Below are 23918 nucleotides of genomic sequence, written 5' to 3'. Positions count from 1 at the left end.
ACTAATTTGTGTTCTGAAATTGTGATTGAAACATGTGACTAGAGGGATAAAAAAGACTCAACAAGAGGAGACAAAGGTATATGATGAAAGTCATCATAAGATCCCTTTTGGTAACAATTTTATGGATTTAAATGAAATCATACAGAGCATTAACTATACTATATTCTCATTTCCGGAAAAGTTACTTCCAAATTGATTTTTAAGTTTTTTGTCATCACCATTTCTTTATCTTTGCTCTTCCTCTATATTTTCTTCTTTTAGGTTTTGATTTTTGAAATCATCTTAACTTTTCATAAAGTTATGATTTTAGAGATCATCTTCAAAATAGGTTCTCTCACCAGAGAGCATTATGTAGAGAAGGTATGTCATCGTGTTCTTAAATCTATGTTTTACATGTTATACTAATATTTTGTTTGTTTTTTATTTGTTAATTGTAGAGAGTTAATATTCATAGCAAAATAGAGGAATCAGAAAAGGATTGTCGCGCTCACTCCCCCAATCGTAAGGTTCTAACACGAAGGAACATTAAATTTGGGTGCGAAAGATGGGAACAATTTAAACGAGTCTCTATATAGGTCCAAGGGTCCAAGGTGAAGAAAAGAGAAACAGATTTCATTGCATTTTCTTCTTTTGTATATAATATTTTTCAAACAATTGAGAATGAATTTTTGGTTTATTGTTTAATGGTGTCATATGTATTGTAATGATTGTCATATATTATTGGTTGTTTATAGACCTAATGAAAAATATTTGTTTAATTCCTATAATTGATAAAATATTAAAAATTATTAAAAAAAAATGAAACTCAAATTCTATTTAATTATTTTTTCGGTTGAGTTTGTAGTTTTAAATAAATTTTAACTATTACCAAATACATATATTTTTACCCATAATTAATAAAATATTAAAAATTATAAAAAATATAAAACTCAAATTCTATTTAATTATTTTCTATCTTGAGAGATGGTTTTGAATTCAAATAGTAATTTTGAATTTTAAATTTTGAAAATTTATTCATTCTCTTTACCATATGTAACTTTTAATTACGGCTCTCCACTATTTTATTAACCTACTCTTTAACTGTATACTCTTTAACTTCTCATTTTAATGTTATTAAGAGAAATTGTTTTTGAAGAATAAAAAAATACTAAAGAAAGAGAAATAAAAAATGCGGATACACATTATTCTTTAACTGTATACTCTTTAACTTCTCATTTTAATATTATTAAGAGAAATTGTTTTTGAAAATTAAAAAAAATACTAAAAAAACAGAAATAAAAAATGTGGATACACAGACACTGACATGCCTGTGTTCCCGCTAGTATCATATAAAGAGAATAGAACTGTAATCAAGAGTGATTTAGTGGATATTCTCTTTAAGGATTGGTGGCTAAAGAAATAAAGAAAAAGAAATTATAATTGATTTTTTTATTAATAGAACCTAGTTAGTTTGAGCTACTATAAAAATTGATTTTTATTTTATTTTTTATAATGTGTTATTCTAAATCTTTCTACTCAAGTTTGGTCAAAACTTGATGTTATTAGAAGTCTTTTTATACTATACACACTAGTCTGTTTAGAGCTATTGGGAACAAAATTTACAAACTCTATTCAACCTTTGTTTTGAAATTAACCTCTTATTTCACTCAACACTAATTAAGTTCACTTTGAATGCTCACATTAGATTAATATGATCAGACTTATACGGAAACAAATGCTATTCTTTTTTGTTGACTCTTACAAATTTTCTTAGAAAAGAAGAGAAAACAAATGTACATAATAAGTTTGTTTATAAATTTTAATGTATTAAAAATAATCATTTAATAAATTAGCGTATTGTAAGGGAGTGATGACAACAATTTTTTCTAACATTATACTTTTTTTATTGCTTTTTTAAACACTTCAATCTTATGAGTGAAATTCATTAAACAATTATTAGAATTACACAAATTTATGATTTTAATAAATTTCAATAAATATTATTGTAAGAAGACTATGTTGTGAATTATTTTTCTCATATTTTTTACATACTTAAGTATTAATACTTTTTTGCGCATGAGTAAGAGTGACTCAAACATATGAAACATTAGTTTGAAGACGTACAAAAACGTTAAAAAGGGTCTAGTTGAACATGTTACTAAATTAATGTAAACTTTTTTTTACTTATGTTGAATTTTTACAAATAAAAAGGCATACAAATATAGATAGATTTTATTAGCTGTTTCATCAAAGGATATGGTTTTTAAAAGTCATAGTTAACTGTGGTGGTATATAAAAAAGTCTAAAAATCGATTATAATTTTGGGGGTGTTACTTCCTGCACCTTTACACTTTTCTTCTTGCACCCCTACATTTTTTAAAAATTTCAAAATTACCTTTTACAGTTTTAGGTGTTTTCGGAACAGTGGTTCGATAAGCCAAAAATATTTTTGGAATAAAAAATCTGAAAGATAAAAAATTATTTTGAAATATCTTTTCTGTAATAATTTTATTATTATTTTCGGATATATAAATCCAGAATTCATAAAACATGTTTAGAAAAGACGTTTTGGAAATATTTCAGAAAGAATAATCCAAAAGTCATTTTTTAAAAGGGGCAAAACAGTTTTATCAAAAAGTGAGGAGGTGCAGGAAGAAATTTATAGAGGTGCAGGAAGACGTTGTCTAATTTTAGGTTGAAAGCAAGAATTGAAGCCCATAACTTTTGAAGCCCAAGAAGAAACTAGCTAACAGAAAACATAAATGCTACTAATTTACCGATTAATTTTAGTTTTTTTGTTAAAATTAAAACAGGAAAAGGACCTTGCCATTCAATTAGTTATTTGTTTCTTAATTTTTTTTCATATGTTATAATGTTTGAGATTAATTACTTTTCATAGTTATATGTTTGTGTCTTCTAATATTTAAAAAAAATGAGTTAAATAGGTTCCAATACCTTTAATTGATTGATATTGAAATTGATATCTCTTGTTTTTTTAATATTTTTTTTATACTTAACATTTAATAAATATATAACTTTAGTTCTCATAGTAACTTTATTACAGTTGAAATAATAATTAACGGTAATCATTTTAATAAAAAATTTGCAGGCATGCTAGCTTGTGGCTCGGTTAAAACTAAAAATAAATAGTTACCATCAATTTTAAAAGTACTGAAAAAAATTTAGCTCTTAAATAGTTGTGTATGTTTATTGTGTGAGATGAAGGGAGAAAAAGGTATAATAAAAAATTGTACAATTATTATAAATAAATATATAGCCTTATAATAGAAGATAATTGTTAATTTGCTTCAGTTTAGTTATGGTACCTCCATTCAAACAATATTCACTTTTTTTTTCTTTTTATGTCTCTTTTCATAGGATTATGTAATTCAACATATTTATATTTTTCTTTTGTGAACCAATATTTTTTTTACTTCCTTTTAAAATATCTATAATTTCCTTAAAAAAAATTATTATTACAAATAAAAGAAATAAGAGACTGAATGTTATAAAAATAGAATTATTATAATATTGATAAAAGATAAAATAAAATCATATCAATAGGTCAGGATGGCCGAGTGGTCTAAGGCGTCAGACTCAAGTTCTGATCCTCTAACGAGGGCGTGGGTTCAAATCCCACTTCTGACAAAATAATATTTTTTAATTTGTATAAGTTCTTCATTTATTTTGTTTTCAAAACTTTATGCTTTATTTTAAAATTAATAAAGGTCATAAGATTAATATAAGGGCTCCACCCTTGTTCCGTACAATAATTCAGGCCCGTGTTGAAACCGAATCAAGGGCCTGGCCCAACTTCAACAAATGAAATACGGCTGATTCTGCACCCAATCAGGTTTGTGGAAATACGAAAATGTCTTTAATGAAATTTGTGTAAATACGAAAATGTCCTTGAAATTAGGTTAAGGAGGAGATCTGCACCTAATCACAACACCCCTTCGTTTTGGGTTTAGGGTCATCTTGCCATTCTTCTGATCACATTTCTCCTCTGAGACAGCTGTATCCATTGAGAATGCTGAAAAAATAAATATCACTTAACTTCCGGATATAGAAATTCATAAGTCAAAAAATATATTTTCGCATGCCCATATCCAGAACACAGTTAATTATTTCGGATATGTAATCCGGAATTCAAAACCAAATTCCAGATATGTATATCCAGAATACAAAACCCAATTTCGAATAATGATATTCATAACGCATTTCTATACTACAGACATAGACGTCTGGAAGCTTCAACTGCAAATGTTAATTACTTATGAATATTTATATTTGGAGTGTTTAACAAAGAGAAGGGCATAATGAGATTTGTAAAAGTTCATCGAGTGATTGGGTGAAGGAAGTAATTGACATGAAATATTGTTTTGGGCCACCTGTCTAAAAATAAGATATCAATCGTTATTATGTCTGGTATAAACATTGAATATTAAAAATGTGGAGATAAGTAGTGAAACGAATGACTACACTACACAAACACTATCTATATTTGAATTAATCAATTTCCATTTAAATCAAATTGTGTTAATATGTTTAATAGTTTTTTGAGAAAAATCTAATTAAAAGTAAAATTTATCTTAAATTCAAGAATTATAATAAAGAAAAAATTTAAACTTTAGTTAAGTTGAATTAAGCTTAATTTCTTAATCAAAATCCGAATGCAGTGTGTGATAAAATATAATTGCTTGTATTTTTTCTTTTTGGTTCAGTTTGGGCTTTTCCTATTTGGGTTGTCCAACAACGTTTGTTTTTCTTTCTTTTTATACCCCTTTTGTAACATACTTCCAGTGAATAGAATAATAATATCTTTTTCTTCTTCTCTTTCCTTTCACGTTTCTTTTCTGTTATACTCTGCTCTCACCGCTACTGGGTCTTCTTTTCTGGTTTCTTTGTTCTCCCTTTTTCAATCAAGGGTTGCATATTCTTTTTCATCTCTTTTCTCTTTTTCGCAGGATCGGTGCCTACCTTGTTATGGTATCAGAGCTCTTCCTTTGAAGAGCTCTGCTGCGCACTTTGTCTTCCTCCTTTTCTTCATCTTTATACATATTTTCTACTTACGTTCCTTTCTTATTTTTTTTTCTTTCAGCAAAATCGGCCACAATGGAACCATCTGCAAACAGCTAACTTTATCTTCATCCTGGTGAAAACCCTGCGGCTTCACTGGTTTCACTGGTTCTTGACGCGACAAATTATCATTCTTGGAGTCGGTCTATCATAACAGCGCTAAGTGCGAAGAATAAAGTCGAATTCGTCCTGGGCACCCATCCCTGCCCACCAACGAGCGATTCCAACTATTCGGCCTGGGTCAGATGCAACAATATGGTATTGTCCTGGTTAGTGAATTCGGTATCCCTTCCAATTAGACAAAGTGTGATTTGGATGGATATTGTTGTAGATGTGTGGAATGATTTGAAAACAAGATATTCTCAAGGTGATCTCTCTAGGATTTCCGATTTGCAATTAGAGGCATCTTCTTTAAATCAGAACGATTTGTCAGTGACTGATTATTTTACGAAACTCAGAATTATTTGGGATGAGCTTGATAACTTTCGACCTAACCCTATCTGTCTTTGTCAACATAAGCCCTCTTGCTCTTTAGCCTCTGTTATTAGTCAAAGGAAATGCGAGGATCAAGCCATGCAGTTTCTTCGAGGGCTTAATGATCAATTCAGCAATATTCGGTCCCACGTACTCCTCATGGAACCGATTCCACCTATTTCAAAAATTTTCTCTCTTGTGGCACAGCAAGAACGTCAATTGGCAAGTAATTTTTTGCTTACAAATATTAATCATACTAGTGTGAATCGTAATTCTGTTAAATGTTCTTTCTGTGGAAGATTGGGTCATGCTAAGAATGTCTGTTATAGAAAAGTGGGTTTTCCAAATCAAGAAAATAAGAATTTCAAATTCAACAACAATAAGAAAATTTGTACTCATTGTGGTAGGAATGGTCACACCATAGATACATGTTACAGGAAACATGGCTTTCCTCCCGGTTATTATCCTCCAAACAGTAGGACCGCTCCTTTGCTTAATGTTGTTTTAACTGATGATATTCCTTTTAAGAATTGTCAACAAGAACAGGATTCTGGAGACATGCGTTCTGCCTTCACAGCTCAGCAATATCAAGTCTTATCTGCCTTGATCAAGCAAAATGCAACAAACAATATTGCCACTCAGCCACCTGTGCAAGTAAATCAAGTGGGCTCTCTTACTGTTGATACCAATCACAAGGATTCTACAACTGGTAATGTTACTATTTCAAACCTTTATACTAGTATTAAAGGCTCTTGGATCTTAGATTCAGGAGCGACTGATCATGTTTGCACCTGTTTGTCTGATTTCACCTCTTATAAAAGTATAAAACCTGTTCTTATCAGTTTGCCAAATGGACATCATTTCTATACTAGTTGTTCTGGAACTGTGGCATTCAGTAATAAGTTTTACCTAAATAATGTTTTGTATGTGCCTGAATTCACTTTTAATCTGATTTCCACTTCCAAACTTGCTTCTAATTTGAACTGTCACTTGATTTTCTCATCCAAGGATTGTGTGATACAGGACAATCTAACGAAAGAGAAGATTGGTACAGTTGAAGCCAAAGATGGCTTGTACATTTTTCATGCTTCTGTTTTTCAAAAACATACTATCAACAGATCTGTTCATTCTGTTTTGAAAGACACTAATGTGTGGCACAATAGACTGGGACATCTTTCTGATGAATGATTACATGTTTTGAGATCTCGATACTCTTTTATTTCTGCCCATAAACCATATCTGTGTGATACTTGTCATAGAGCAAAGCAAAGAAAACTTCCGTTTGCTTTAAGTGATTCCATTACTTCTAAAATTTTTGAGATTTTACATATGGATATATGGGGTCCTTGTTCTGTTATTTCTATGCATGGTTTTCGGTATTTTTTAACTATTGTAGATGATTTTTCTCGCTATACTTGGGTGATTCCTATGCGCACAAAATCTGAAGTGAGAAATCACATATCTAATTTTTTATCTTATGTTGAAAACCACTTTCAAACCACTCTCAAAATTATACGTTCTGATAATGGGGCTGAATTTTCTATGACAAATTTGTTTTCTTCGAAAGGCATTATTCATCAAAAAACTTGTATAGAAACACCCGAACAGAATGGTATTGCAGAACGCAAACACCAGCATATTCTTAATGTAACGCGTGCTTTGCTTTTTCAAGCCAATTTACCCCCTATTTTTTGGCATTTTGCTGTTTTACATGTTGTTCTTCTCATCAACTGTATTCCTACTCCTTTGCTGCAGAACATGACTCCTTATGAAAAATTAAATGGTACTTTGTATGATATCTCATCTTTACGTGTTTTTGGTTGTCTTTGCTACTCTAGCACTATTACTTCTCACAGAAAGAAACTAGATGATAGGGTTGTATCTGGTATTTTTCTTGGCTTTCAACCACACACTAAAGGTTATCTTTTTCTTAATCTTCAAAATCATAAAATCAAGATTTCTAGACATACTGTTTTCTATGAACATCATTTTCCTTATAAAATGAAAGATGATGAGAATGAGGGTCCCAACAATTTATCTTTGCCTGTTCCTCAACCTTATGTTTCTACCTATGATTTTTTCTCTGACAACAACAACACTGCTACTGAGATCATGATTCCTACTGAAACTGCGGAACATACATCGCCACGGAGATCCACTCGGGTTAGGAGAACTCCTACCCACCTTGCAGATTTTCATACTGACATGTCATCTGCACATACTGTAAGTTCTAAATATCCTGTTAATAATTTTGTGTCCTATCATGCTCTATCTTCTAATTTTCAACATATTATTGCTTTTTTTTCTTCTTCAACTGAACCTCAAAATTATGAGGATGCTTCCAAACATGACTGCTGGAAAGAAGCAATGGCAGAAGAACTTACTGCTCTCTCTGCAAACAACACTTGGACACTAGTGCCCCTTCCCTTGGGAAAGAAAGCCATTGGCTGTCGCTGGGTGTACAAGGTAAAGCATAGATCAGACGGTACAATCGAACGCTACAAGGCACGTCTCGTTGCAAAAGGCTATGCGCAACTTGAAGGGCTAGACTTTCTTGATACTTTTGCTCCAGTTGCAAAACTGACCACCTTGCGCCTGCTTCTCGCCCTTGCTGCATCACGCAAATGGTTCCTCAAACAACTGGATGTTAACAACGCCTTTCTACATGGAGACCTTCTTGAAGAAGTATACATGAAGCCACCTCCTGGAATTGATGTCCCTAATCCACAAATTGTTTGCAAACTGCAACGTTCGCTCTATGACCTACGCCAAGCAAGTCGAAAATGGTATGCCAAACTATCTCAATTCTTACTTTCTAATGGTTATGTTTTGTCTGCTGCTGATCATTCCTTATTTATAAAAACGCAAAACACTCACATAACTGCCTTTCTTGTGTATGTTGACGACATCGTCCTTACTGGAAATAATTTTGAGGAAATTACCCACATCACTACACTGCTGCATCAACATTTCAAGATCAAAAATCTGGGTGACCTAACTTTCTTTTTGGGACTTGAAGTAGCCCGCAACAACACTGGTATTCACCTCTCACAACGGAAGTATACCATGGATCTTCTTCATGAGACAGGGATGCTTGATTGTGCGCCTGTCCCAACACCCATGGTTCATTCTTCGCAGCTTTCAAGTACTCAAGGTGATCTCTTATCTGCTGCAGAATCCTCTTCATACCGACGCCTAATAGGAAGACTCATCTACTTGACCAACACCAGACCAGACATTGCCTTTAGCGTGAACAAACTGAGTCAATTTGTTTCAGCACCTACAACAATACATCGTCAAGCCGCTTTTCGCATCCTTCGATACCTCAAGAATGCACCTGGTCATGGTCTATTTCTGTCAGCAGCAAGCACTTTTCAACTCAAAGCATATAGTGACTCAGATTGGGCCACTTGCCCCGAGACAAGAAAATCTGTAACCGGCTTTTGATGGAAGAGGCCCAAGCACAAGCCCACATGCAAGCCCACCAAAGGGTAGATTTGGGCCAACCATAGAGTTATGGCCAAGAGGATCCAAGAAGACGTTCTTTTACATGTTCAAATGCCATAAACTCTAGTGTAGAGTAGACTTTAATTTCTTGTCAAAATTAGCATAGGAACTTCATTTGTAATTTTCTTAGAATTAATTTTGGCACCTAAAACACCAACGTAGGTAAACTTAGAGTTTCTAAAAAAACCTCTAAATTTACCAAGGCCGGTCTAGAAAGCCCATGGAGGGGGTGAGCATAAAAACTAGACACCCCTCCCCGTGTGCTCATTTGTGCACCCATGTGCCATGTGCACCCATGTGCTTCACATTTACATTTCATTTGGCTAGCATTAGGGTTGCATTATGGTCCTCCTTAGCCTATAAAAGGAGGAGCCTACACCTTGTATTTTCAAGTTTATTGTGAGTAAAGTTATGCTGCCATTTTGTGCCAAGCTTTACTTCTCCTAGAATTCTAGGCTCTAAACTTCACTTCCTTCACATCTCCTTGGGCTGGCCAAACCTCCCTATAACCATACCTATCATGCACCTTCAAGATCAACACCACTCTTAGGAGGATCTTACACACACACCTTAATAGCTTCTGCACCACTTTCTTACATGATTCAAGAAGACCTTCATGAAAATGCCATCCCAAGAGTGGAGGTCTTCTTGAATCATGTAAGAAAGTGGTGCGGAAGCTATGAAGGTGTGTGTGTAAGATCCTCCTAAGAGTGGTGTTGATCTTGAAGGTGCATGAAAGGTATGATTATAGAGAGGTTCGGCCAGCCCAAGGAATGGTGAAGGATGTGAAGTTTAGAGCCTAGAATTCTAGGAGAAGCAAAGCTTGGCACAAAATGGCAGCATAACTTTACTCACAATAAACTTGAAAATACAAGGTGTAGGCTCCTCCTTTTATAGGCTAAGGAGGACCATAATGCAACCCTAATGCTAGCCAAATGAAATGTAAATGTGAAGCACATGGGTGCACAAATGAGCACATGGGGAGGGGTGTGTTTAGTTTTTATGCTCACCCCCTCCATGGGCTTTCTAGACCGGCCTTGGTAAATTTAGAGGTTTTTTTAGAAACTCTAAGTTTACCTACGTTGGTGTTTTAGGTGCCAAAATTAATTCTAAGAAAATTACAAATAAAGTTCCTATGCTAATTTTGACAAGAAATTAAAGTCTACTCTACACTAGAGTTTATGGCATTTGAACATGTAAAAGAACGTCTTCTTGGATCCTCTTGGCCATAACTCTATGGTTGGTCCAAATCTACCCTTTGGTGGGCTTGCATGTGGGCTTGTGCTTGGGCCTCTTCCATCATCCCCTCCCTCTTGAAAAGGATTTGTCCTCAAATCCAAAGTTTTTTTCTTCAACTAGGGGGATGAGGTGGTTGGATGGTGTCCATCATCTCCTCCTTCTTGAGAAGATCTATCCTCAGATCTACAAACTTGATCTCGGATAGCAGCCTCTTGCTTCGCCAAAGCTTGTCCTCCTGGATCAAACGTCCACCTATATAAATCATCAAATAAAGCATAGGTGTTAGTTTGAAAATCAATTTTACTATGTTGCCATTTTTGTTTTTCTTTTGGTTTTGGCAACTTTGGACAATGTTTCTCTTTTGATTGTTGTATGTGTTCTCTAATCATCTTATGCATTTTGAAATGTGCATTTGTGGTTACTTTCTCTTTAGGTATAAATCCTATAGGAGATGGTAACAACTTAAAAGGAGAAAGATGATTTAGCCCACATATAACCTCAAAAGTAGAAATACAAGTAGTTTTGTGAACTACTTTATGGTATGTATGCTTATCTCTAGACTTGTGTTTGTCCTTTATGATTATTCTAGGCATAGTAGAAAGAGCTAGATTTTCAATTGTATTTTGACCATGCGTTTGAGGATGATAAGAATTTAAAGTGTGCAACTTAGTTGCAAGTTTTCCAAAGGAAATCCTCAAATCATGGTTTGCAAAATTTGAAGCTCTATTCAACACTATGCTTGAGGATAAACCATGAAGATGTATCACTTCTCTAGAGAAGAGTTTATCCATAACCATGAAAATTGAATCAAAACCTTTTGTTGTCCTAGGGAGTTTTAATATGAAATTTGTATCTTCCCAAGGATCATTTGCAAAAGGTGAAGGAGTATAGAGTTCATGAGACATTGCCTTGGGTGTAGTTTGAAAACAAGAATTGTACCTAAGGTAATGTCTTTGAACTTCTTTTCTCATGGGGGACAAAAGTTTTCCTTTTAAAAGCTCTAAAGTTTTATCAACTCTAATTTGTCCCATGAGTTCTCTTTCATGAAGACTTTTTCTCTTATGTGTAAGGATAGTCTCGTTGTGACAACCATTGTTTCTAAGGATTTGTACACTTTGCAATGGTTGTCTCAATAAGACATGACAAGTTTCTTTAGGCCCTACTTCACATAAAAAATTGTTTTTGTAGATGCTTATAAAAACTTGACATTCACTTGGTGATATCCTAGCACATATGAGAAATAATCTATTTCATTTTTATCTATGCAAGCTTCTTTTAAAGACTCTTCTTTTTCACTTAGGCTTGCAAGTGTTCCTTTACAAAAGGTAAGGCTTTGAGGTTGTTCAACAAGACACATATTTTCAAAGGTATTTTTAAATCTTTGGTCTTGTTGAATGACCTTGTGGGAAGGAACACTCTTCTCCCACGCCTTTTGTTCTTCAAGGGTCTTCTCATGCTTTTCTTTTTCTTCTTTTTCTTTAGCTTCCCTTTCGACTTCCCCTCTCTTTTTTTGTATTTTTCTTTCCTTTCTTTCTTTATGGGAAGCAAACAATTTTTCTACCCTCATTTCCCAATCTAGGCAAGCTTCTATATTTTCTTTTCCATGGAAATGGGGTTGTTCTACCCTAACCTCTCTTGGGTTTTCTTGTTCTTTTCTATCTCTTCTATGTCTTCTAGGGGGTGCTTGATAATAATCATTTACTCTAATGCTTCCCTCCCCAAAAGAATCATGATCTTTAGAGATATATGCATGAGAAGGTAATTTTTTTAGAATGTGAGACTTCTCATCCTTTGCTTTAGTCAAAACATTAAGTTTAGTCTCACTCTCCAATTGTCTATAAGCAATTGATTGCACAGTTTGTGAAACTTCTTTCAAAAGAGTTTTTAAAGATTTTAATTCACTTCCAATAGACTTTGTAGAATGAGAAGAAGAAGACATGGCTAAAGCTTGTGTATACAAGTATTTTACCTTGAGAAAACTTAGGAAAGTCAAATAAGGTAGTTTTCCAGGTAAGGGAGGTGAGTCACAAAGGACTACTTAAATACCAAGCCTTTGCCTTAGCCAAAAACTATCCCTCAATGTCTTCACACAAAACTTTCTCTTAGTAAACCACTTAGAACACAATTAAGTTGAGAAATCAAATTTTCAATGAAAGAAAACAATGCAAGCTACTAATCAACAAAGCTAGTCGGTTTAACACAAACTTAACAAAATAACCATGCAAAGCGTCACTAACTAAGCAATAGAAAAACAATTACAAACAATTAACAATTGCTAATTAAGAATTCTATACTAGTCGACCCTAGGTGAGGCTTCTTGGACACTTTGAGCCCTTGAAGACACACTCACCGTCTAAATCGTAATTAAGAGGTAATTAACACAAATTAAGTTGCAAGGAAATTAAGAAAACTCTCTTTGTTGATCCTTGTTTTGCTAAATGCACTTCCTTGTTGTCTTTGCTTGTTGGCCCTCCAAGTGTTTGTAGTGTTTTTCAAGAAAGCTTGTTTCGGCCTTGGCTTTGTTTCCCCTTAGAATGAAGGTTTTAATTCTCCAATTCCAGCACCTATCAAAAGACTAGACCTTACCCAAGTCAAGTTTCCATTCAATTAAGCACCAAAGGAGAAATAAATTCCAGCACCAAATTAGAGGTCAAAGAACAAAAGCAAGAAACAATTTAATTGAATAAAACAGTACCACCAAAAGGAGTTAGATTATGACAACTAGAAAGAGGTCCAAGAAATATTAAGCAAGCAAATAAAAGGTACCAAAATAAAGGTAGGCACACAAAAGAATCCTAAGAATAGCACTAGAATTAGATGACCAAATAAAAAAAACAGCACCACTGGAAAATGTTGTGGGCCAGAAACGTGTTTTTCCCCAATTTATGCTGAGCTGTTTTTTTAAGATATGATTCTGAAATTTGATATGCAAGATATTCAAGATCTTAGCTAAAATCTGGCTTTGGAATCACTCAAAACGCATGCACCATTGTTTTTTAATAAATTTTGCAATTTTGGTGTTCAGTTACGCCAGCTGTAGCGCCTCAGATTTGCACACTGATTTTAAAAGATTTATCATTTTTTTTCTGTTGATTCTTTTGGACTAATTCTTTTTTTGTCCTTTCTATAACACTTCAAACTTGCATATTCCAGAGAATCAAAATTTTCCTATGAGTGAAAATATTTTTCTGGAACAAAACAGCCAGCACAGAAAATGTGAAACAGGGGATTCTGTAAACTGGAAACAAAAACAGCAAGATACCAAAATTTAAACACAATAGAGTTTGTGAAATAGAATTTGTGTAGGATCTAAACACAAATAGGAACTCAAACTAAAATTAAAAAGGCACCAAAATATCAAAGAACAGCAGATTCAAAGCAATTAAAGATACCCAAAATCAAGAAACAATCAAGCCAAATAAAGGACTACTAAGAATTGTTGACATTGTGGATGAACATGACTTGACAAAACATATATGGATTCAGAAATTAAAGACTCAAAAGCATAATATGAACCAAATAAGAAAGCAATAAAGACTCAAAAGCCTAAAAGAAAATAGCAACTCAAAGGTGTATGGAATCCTATCACAAATTGCACAAGAACTTGTTCAAGATCAATTGAACAAAAGTGCTTCGGTTGGATCTTCCCCAAAGCACACCAAAACAAAATTAAAATGCAAAAAACAGCAAGACAATTATGGAAAAGATAAACAACATGAAATAAAAGAAGAACTAGAAATGAAAAGACCAAAAGCAACTCATCTTGAAGAACCCAAGCTCATGATACCAAATGATGGCATTTCATGAAGGTCTTCTTGAATCATGTAAGAAAAGTGGTGCGGAAGCTATGAAGGTGTGTGAGCAATATCCTCCTAAGAGTGGTGTTGATCTTGAAGGTGCATGAAAGGTATGGTTATAGGGAGGTTCGGCCAGCCCAAGGAGATGTGAAGGAAGTGAAGTTTAGAGCCTAGAATTCTAGGAGAAGCAAAGCTTGGCACAAAATGGTAGCATAACTTTACTCACAATAAACTTGAAAATACAAGGTGTAGGCTCCTCCTTTTATAGGCTAAGGAGGACCATAATGCAACCCTAATGCTAGCCAAATGAAATGTAAATGTGAAGCACATGGGTGCACATGGCACATGGGTGCACAAATGAGCACATGGGGAGGGGTGTGTCTAGTTTTTATGCTCACCCCCTCCATGGGCTTTCTAGACCAGCCTTGGTAAATTTAGAGGTTTTTTTAGAAACTCTAAGTTTACCTACGTTGGTGTTTTAGGTGCCAAAATTAATTCTAAGAAAATTACAAATAAAGTTCCTATGCTAATTTTGACAAGAAATTAAAGTCTACTCTACACTAGAGTTTATGGCATTTGAACATGTAAAAGAACGTCTTCTTGGATCCTCTTGGCCATAACTCTATGGTTGGCCCAAATCTACCCTTTGGTGGGCTTGCATGTGGGCTTGTGCTTGGGCCTCTTCCATCATCTTCTCTATTTTTCTTGGTGAATCACTCATTTCCTGGAAATCCAAGAAGCAACAGACGATCTCCAGAAGTTCTTCAGAAGCCGAATATAGAGCGTTAGCTGCAACCACCTGTGAAATCCAATGGTTAACCTACTTATTACAAGACCTCCATATTCATTTCACTCAACCTGCCATCCTTTATTGCGACAACCAGTCTGCAATACATATTGCATCCAATCAGGTTTTCCACGAACGAACCAAACATATAGAGATCGACTGCCATCTTGTTCGGGACAAACTCAGTGCTGGACTCATCAAAATACTCCCCATCTCTTCCTCAATGCAAACTGCTGACATCCTCACAAAGCCTCTCCCTCCGTCTACCTTCCAAGTTCTTCACTGCAAGCTGGGAATGAAGAACCTGTACTCCCAGCTTGAGGGGGGGTGATAAAATATAATTGCTTGTATTTTTTCTTTTTGGTTCAGTTTTGTTCAGTTTGGGCTTTTCCTATTTGGGCTGTCCAACAGTGTTTGTTTTTCTTTCTTTTTATACCCCTTTTGTAACATACTTCCAGTGAATAGAATAATAATATCTTTTTCTTCTTCTCTTTCCTTTCACGTTTCTTTTTTGTTATACTCTGCTCTCACCGCTACTGGGTCTTCTTTTCTGGTTCCTCTGTTCTCCCTTTTTCAATCAAGGGTTGCATATTCTTTTTCATCTCTTTTCTCTTTTCCGCAGGATCGGTGCCTACCTTGTTAGTGTGATTAATAATAAAGTGGGTTACGTATGTTGAACAATAATTGTCTCATGCAATTTCAGTTTAGCATTTACCCGTAAATGCACCAAACCATAATAATACAATGAATCCAAAAACATAAGCAACAGTTTCAGAATTATTATTTTACTTTGAAATTTCAGCCTTTTTCTTCTTGCTTATCTTTCTGCACTGTGATAGAGAAGTCCCCAACACAGCATGATGCACCATTTTAACAAGAAAACTCAATTATGGGCATTTGTATAGTCCCTTTGGGTGGATGATATGCCAATTTCAACAACTACATCAATTGAGTGTGCCAAAAGTCAAGACTCCCAACACAAACCCATTTAATTACGAGTTAAAGGCTTTGTTGGAGTTATCTATATATAAAGGATTTACTATTTTAGTGTACACATCAATTTTATTCTTTATAATATTAAAATTTAATAATTATTTATTTTGAATTGAAATTTTGAATTTTAAAAAATGTAGACAAATTTAAATTAAAAAAAAGTAAAAAATCTAGTATTTTACTATTTTACCCTTTAAATAACATTTTTTTTTAAATTCAAATAATTCTTTCCAATAAAAATTATATATATATATATATATATAATTTTTACCTTTCTAATAAAGAGCCTTCATGTTTTCACAATCCGTTATAAAAGGAAACAACCATTTAATAACTAATTATATTAATATTTTAATTATATGATTATAATATTAAAATAAAATTGTGAGATGGGTGTTTGTTTGATAAAAGATGTCTAAATACAATTGTTCTTGAATAAAATAAGACAATGATTGAAAACATAACTACTGAGAAAAATAATTGCAGTTTCAAAAGACTCAAGATATATATTCAAACTAATAATGATAAGTTTGTTTTATTAATAAATATTAAAATTCCTCTGTTTATTAATTTACAAAAAAAGAGAGTATATTTTGTGTTTGTATATTATGTAGACGGCAGAAACAAAATGATAACATAAAGTATGTGAAGGATTGTTATATGTCCTTATTGTTACTCAATACTCATTGGTAGGTTAAATTATGAAATACAAAATTTGGTAAGTTGAAATATAAAAAGGAGGATAAGATGTAGAAGAAACAGCAACCACAGCGAAGTGAATAGGGTGATTTAGATATCAGATTAATGAACGCTTGGTTCTAGACCAAACCAAAATCACTTTCTCTTTAATAGATCAGATCGGTCCCCAATAATATTTGTATGGACACTTACATACCTAAAACCAATGAATTGATCAAGAATGATATATTTTATTGATCATTATATAATATTTGTATGGACACTTACATACCTAAAACCAATGAATTGATCAAGAATGATATATTTTATTGATCATTATACATAGATTAGCAGAGTATATTTATATAACACATAAAAAGATAAAAGATAAAATTAAAAATAAATGATACTGATGGAGAGTTATTATTGATAACGTAGTTATAACTATGAAACTTAGACACTTTTATTAAATGAGCGTATCCGTGTCGGACACACATATCGGTGTCGACACTCGTATGACACTTATCGGTTAAGTGTTCAATTCAAAAAATATTTAAATATTTGTTAGATTTTTAAAATTTTAACACGGTTCTAACACAATTTTAAAAGGCATAAATACAATAATTTTTTAAAAACTCAAATTTATTGTATAAATTTTTATTATGATTATAAAAATAAGGAACAAATTCTTTTAAATCAGTCATGAAAAATATATTTCTGCTCTCAAAAGAATCTCAAAAGAATCTGAAACATACTTTTGCACATAAATATTTATTTTCAATTTATATAATTCAAAATTATATAATATATAGATCCGTGTCCCCGTATCCTACATCTTAGAGAGATTATACGTATCTCTGTATCCGTATCTATATTACATAGGTTACAATTGATAGGGTAGGTAGTTACAATCGAAAATCTAAAATATTATATGAAAATATTTTTATCATTTAATAATTTATATCATTTTTTGTCTTATATCCTTTACGTCCTCTTCGTATAAAATGTCAAATTATTTGATAAGGAAAGAGAGAGGAACAAAGTTTTGAATGTGTTTAGGGTCATCCATATTTGTGGCTTCAAAAAACATGAGTAATAGCGAAAGTAGAAGGCAAAGAATTATGTAGTATACCTATTAAACTAAACAAGAAAGCTACAAGGAAAAAAAATCATTTAAATATCTCACTCCCTATTTATCTTTCTTCACCATTCAGCAACAATAACCATACCTACAACATCGGATTCTGCTTTGGCACAAAAAAACAAAACACTTTGTAAGTTGTAAGGTGGTGGAGTTCCATCGACGGATGTATTTAAAATAACACGCATGCTTGGGAGCTGTGATCATGGTTGCAGCCTGTGGGCCCTGCTCAACTCACGTGGGCCATGAGGACATAGTAAACCAGACAAGTGGTGGATAGGATCTGACCAGTGACCACTTTCTCAGCCATAGAAACGTGGGTCGATGATGGGCTTAATTTTGAGAAAAATGGCGAAGGAGGAAGTAGTTACTATAAGTGGCACAAGAGCCAAAGAGCAATGGTGATACTGACAAAACCAGCAATGGCTTGAGATTCCTTCACACTCACATGGGTACCTACTGACCATGATAATTCACTTTCATCCATGGCACCTACATACACCATTGTCCCATTGTTAAGTGGCGGCGAATCAGAAGAAGAAGAAGAACCACTGCTATCTGATTTCGGGTTTTGCCCCTGCCACGATTTCTGACTGCAAATCCAGAATAAAGATTATAAGAAAAATAAATCTGTGAACACTATTTCCAAGATAAAAAGTGAGAATAAGGAACATATCAACATGTGATTCCAGCACTATTGAGTACTATAGTAGTTTATTTAATTGTGAACTAAATATCAGAGCTACCTTAAGATTAGTGATCGTCATGTGCAGTAAATTATATGATATCATGATCCATTCAACTCATGAGATTCGATGTCTGAATAAATCTATACTATATGATTGAACTAGTCACTTTCCTATGCTTCTCAATGTTTATATTATTTTAAACACTAAAACATATGTGACTATAATTTTATTAAAATTCAAGATAACTGATTTTTTTTTTCAAAAAAATAGAGTGCATTAATAGAAAAACATGACTATGATATTCTTAGGGAAAACAGGTATAGTTTTTCTTATTATTTTAAAATTATCCTTTAAATTATTATGATTTCATTATCTTAATTTTTATTTAATTAATAGATATTTATATAAGGACATTTTGTGTAAAAAGTAATAATTTAATAGACAAAATAGAAGTCTCACGTAAGGAATAAGACAAACTTTTAAAATATATCAGATAAAATAAATACATGAGATAGTACAAATGTACAATTTAATAAAAAATAACGATACTCTTTCTTACTATAAAATAACAGTAATATTCTATAAAATGCTACCCTTCTATTAATATTCTATAAAATAAATATATACAATCTTGATTCGAAAAAAGTCAAATTATTAATTAAAGGATTACTGAAAAACAGAAAAAAAAATAACAGTAGAGATCCACTGGTTAAAATTAATCTCTATAATTATTTTTTCATGACCCAAAATATTCCTTGAATGGAACCAAAATTCTAGTAGTACTAAGATTTACACAAGTACCTGCCACTATCTGTGGATTTTTGTATCAAATTTAAAGATAAATTATCAATTACTCATTCCCTTCCTCTTTATTTATTAGAATTTTGAAAACAAATTCAAAATTATTATAATTACTATTTTAGCAATGATACTCTTACTTTTTAACTAATTTTTTTATCAATACATACACTATAAAATAGAATAAAATACTCATAAGTTTTTTACACATCAAAGTTTTTTTCGTTAAAACCTTTTTTAATAAAACATTAAAAAGTTGAGAAAAAATTTAACAGAAAGGGAATCATTGATTTTTATATAAGTTTCAACAAAAAAAATCATTGATTATGCTAATTAAATATTTTGATAAAAACTATTAGTACTTCTTTCTAACATAAGTAGTCTGAAATAAGGTTTTAGTTTGACAGTCATTTTCTACTGAAATATTAAACTCAACTTCGACTTTCGACAAATGAACTTATATTTCAACAAAATGTAATTTCATTTTCTTTCAATTTAGAGTTCCCGAGTTAAATCAAGTATATGTACTCTCTATTAGCTCTTTTATTAATGTCACATGGTTTCCTAAACATTTTTTAAAATCACATAACTTATATACTGTAATTCTAATTCAATATAAAATGATTTATTAATTAACATTAGTATTTATTTATTTTTTTAAAAGCTTGTCGTTCATTATTAGGTCTTCCTGAACAAAACGCCGTTAATCCGTTACTCTGTCGTTATCCAAATGAAAAGTTATAACGTAACATGAAAAAAGAAGAACACAGCAGAAAATGTGTGAGACGTCGATCCAGTTCTCAACCCCAACTCAACCCAACGTTCATATTATATGTGAAAGACGAAATTAGCCTTTTGAGTGTTGAAGTGAAAAGCAAAACTGAAATTACCTGGGGTTATCTTTAGGGGAAGGGCAAAAAGTGATCGTGTAATCCGCAGAAGAAGCGCATGTAAAAGTGCTGGTCTTGTCATCGTACGCGTAGCTGTAGGCGCGTGGGCAAGCGTTCTTGAAAATCTGCGAATACGCCGTAGGCTTGCAAGTGTTGGGCGTCCCAAACGCGCCTTTGCAGCAATACTGCGGGGACCCGAACGCCTCGCACGCGCTCTTACATGCCACGCCCTGTTTTCCATCCACGCTCGTAACCCTAAGCTCCGAAGGACACGCGCCGTTGAGGTCTCCAACGCACCCCGTGCTGGTGCAGTTATTGCCGGACCCACCCTTGGGAGCCACCAGCATCGGCACGTTGTAACCGTCCACGAGGCTCACGTCGAAGAAATCGAGGCCTCCGTCGGCGTCGAGGGTGAACTCGGCCAAGGTCGCCGGTGGCAAAGCGCCGTTGCCCGCACATTCGAGCTTGCCGGAGCCACAATCGCCGGTCACGCAGGAGAATTTTCCGGCGGCGTCTTGCGTGCAGAGAGTGCGGCCCCATAAACGGCCACCCCAGGAGGTTGGAGCAGTTACGGTTTTGGAGTCGCCGGGTTGGAGAAGGAAACCGGTTGTTGGAAGCTCCGCGATTCCTGTGTTTGAGAGAATGCCTGGCCACACTGTGTAATCGCATTTGTTAACCACTGTGAACGTTGTTGTTGCTACGGCACCTGCACAAAAATTTGTTACTACTTAATTTCATAGTCTCTGTTTTTCAGATACTTCTGACTTGTTGGTGTGATATATTTACCTGATGCTAACAGTAACAGATGAAGTGTTTGTAAAAATTGAAGTGATAGTTTGAGTTGATCCATGTTAAAAGAATTGAATCTTGAGTGAATTCAGATACTCTAAAAATTAAAGAAAAGAATAAAAAGTAAGAAATTATCAATATCTCTTCTACTCTGTTGTGTGAAATGAAATATGGAACTCAAGGATGAGGATATTTATAGGGGACTATGGCCAAATGTCTAAAATTTATTTTGTAAAATATTCAAAAAGAATTATAATTATTAAAAGTCAACAAAATCTGTGAAAATATGCTATCTTTCTCTCCAAACAAATTATTTTACTTCTCTACTTCCTTAACATTTAGTGCTTTCATTGACCTTTCAGTGCCAGAAAATAGCCGTTTGAAAGAAATTACTGCAGAGTTAAAGCGGCTCCAAGAACAAGTTAACTTCTACAAGTGTTGATAGATTAGAGCGAACATTGTATTCCTTTGTGATTTTTCTTGGATCCATTCGGTTCAAACTTAATATTTTTTATTAGATCACTTCATAGGTTATAAATAACAAATTAACATTTTTTAATTTTGATAAATAATATTTTTATATAAATAATTAATAATAAAATATCAATACTTTTTTTCTAAATAAAAACACATATATTAATATTGCAAACACAGCCCAATTTTAAAAGAATTCACTTGTGGACTAGTTGTATGAGTAATGTACCATATAATGTGGAAATAATTGTATTGCCCATTCTCGGTTTTAATTTTAATTATATAAATTGAAGTTGTGTTTTTTATGCACAACTTTACATTTTATTTACACTTAAAATTGTAAGTAAGATTATAAGAAGATTTCACTCAAAATTTTAAAAAATATTAATTAAATTAAACAAAATTATGACTTTTTTTATACGTGTGTTTGGTGGTAACACTACTTTGAGACATTCTTAAACAAAATCGTATTTTACTAACACAAAATTCTTACAATAAAATAAAATCATATAAAATAAAAAAATTAATTATAATTTATAAAATTGTCCATTTTAATAATATAATCTTAAATTTTTATTTAGTAAATAATACCAAACCTTTTATATGACATTTTGATTGTTCAATAAATAAATGTGTTTAAACTCACGTAATTTATTGTTTATGAGGTGATCGAGTATAAATAATTAAGTCTTAAAAATGAAATGACAAGGTTGTCTTCCTTTTAAATAATCAAATTAGTGTTTTATTTATTTATTATTCTTAACATATATTTCTCTTTATTTCTTAAGATTCACTTTTTTCAACAACAATAGCTAAACCTATTCTTAGTGTCTCATTCTTCCAACAAGCTTTCAGATCAACATTGAATCTTTCAGATTAACATTGAATTTGTATTGCTCAATATTTTAATTTTGAAATTTAATAAATCATTAGTTAAATTTGTATTGTTCAAATTTCTTTTTAAATTTTTTGAAAACTAGCTTAAGATTTATCTTTGTTCTTCATATTTTTCACGTGAAAAACTAAAAACGTTTCCAGCTCATTACTTGTTGTCAGAAAAAAAATTATTATATACTGATATTTGAAAACGTTTTTTAATACATAAACAAACCAGAATAACGTTTTCTCAATTCATTCTAAATTATTTCCCAAAAGAGATATATGAACAGTCAATTCTCACGATAAAAAAATACACCAACTTGTGTTGATCTAAGAAATAGGAAATTTATTTCAAAAAATTAAATACTATAAATAAAAATATTAAAACTAAAACAGTTATACCTGCTGTAATGAATTAATCTCATTCAATCCAAACTACTAAAAAGCCAAAATACACTAGAATTGGTTGTAGTTTGGAGTGTTTGTGAGTTCTGTGTATATAACAGGTTATATTTAGATTGGTACAGAAATTTTTTAAACAATAATTTGGTTGACAACAATTAGTTTATATAAAATTGAAATATCGAATCAAGAACTTGGTAAGACAAACAAAAAATCTATTAAAGTATATGGGTGGAAATTAAAACGTTATTAAGTTATTTTAAAAATTGTAAGTATTAATTCATTATTACATTTAATATATTTTTATACACTAATAGTTACAAGTATTAGGGATTAAGGATAAAAAAAAAAGACGAATAAAAGAAGAGAGGCAATAAAAAGAGGCCCCACGGAGGATCCATGGACAAAAAATATTCCGAAAGGTTCTTTATTTGATCACATAAAGTAACATACCTTTTAATAATAAAATTACATCATCACCATAAAAAAGATTAAATATAAACTATACTAGCCAATAACACAAATAGCTTCATCTTGTCACTTTCTCCATCTAATTATTATCACCAAATACTTCTCTACTATTCTTTTCATTTTAGAAGGATGATCACCAACTTTTTCACTTCTTTAAAAGCTCACTATACATTTTACATGTTTCTATTTCAAATATATATATATATATACTCTTATTTCTTCTTATGAAATAGGTTTTATATTTTTGGTTGATTTAGATTTTAAAAGCAAGGTGAGAGTGACATGAAAATAAGCGAATTATGGGCAGGCTTTCGTCATGGATTTTCTTGCACATTTTTTGTGCATCTTTGCATAATCCAAATAAAATGGACACTTTGGTTCGTAAAATAGCATAAATCTGATCGAAGAGGAATCGAAATGATAAGAATGTTTAAGCAACTCTCATTTTCTGGCATGGTTCCAACGCTGTGGATGACATGAAGATGATGCATAAAGAAGAAGGTCAATTTGAAGTTGGTATTATGCTAATGATAATTAATATCAAGATTGGTATTTCCTAACAGCAAGTTTTTGTAGTGTGCAGTAGTGACAAATTCCTCACTCCTGCAAGCATGACTCATGCTATGGCCCAAATTTGTTGATTAATTAGCTAACCAAAACAAATCTTGCATGATTATTAGTAAATGTTTTTCTTAATATGCTATGAAATTAATGCCATACAATTAAATATCCTAGATAACTTGCAACTTGATTGTTTGTGGACAATCTTACTTGAAATTTATTTTCTATCCAGATTGATTTTCTATTTGATTCCTATGGACCCATTAACCACAATCATAATTATATATACAT

General features: G+C 32.5%; 1 protein-coding gene and 1 non-coding gene across 2 annotated transcripts; one reads left to right on the top strand and one right to left on the bottom strand.

Annotated features, from left to right (window-relative positions):
• The first annotated feature begins 3543 nt into the window (after positions 1 to 3543).
• TRNAL-CAA (transfer RNA leucine (anticodon CAA)) lies at positions 3544 to 3627 on the top strand. The gene has a single exon. It is a non-coding gene; the product is annotated as a tRNA-Leu (tRNA).
• A 13949-nt stretch (positions 3628 to 17576) lies between these two features.
• On the bottom strand, positions 17577 to 21006 carry LOC137820529 (thaumatin-like protein 1b). Its single transcript, XM_068624661.2, has 3 exons — positions 20838 to 21006; positions 20052 to 20757; positions 17577 to 18267 (listed from the first exon to the last, which is right to left on the bottom strand). Exons 1-3 carry the CDS (start codon positions 20899 to 20901, stop codon positions 18045 to 18047), a joined length of 993 nt encoding a protein of 330 aa, XP_068480762.1. The 5' UTR covers positions 20902 to 21006; the 3' UTR covers positions 17577 to 18044.
• Positions 21007 to 23918: the final 2912 nt, after the last annotated feature.

The sequence above is a fragment of the Phaseolus vulgaris genome, chromosome 9 (assembly GCF_051622355.1).
Source record: "Phaseolus vulgaris cultivar YP4 chromosome 9, ASM5162235v1, whole genome shotgun sequence".
Taxonomy (NCBI): Eukaryota; Viridiplantae; Streptophyta; class Magnoliopsida; order Fabales; family Fabaceae; genus Phaseolus; species Phaseolus vulgaris.
This window is presented reverse-complemented; position numbering and strand designations above follow the sequence as displayed.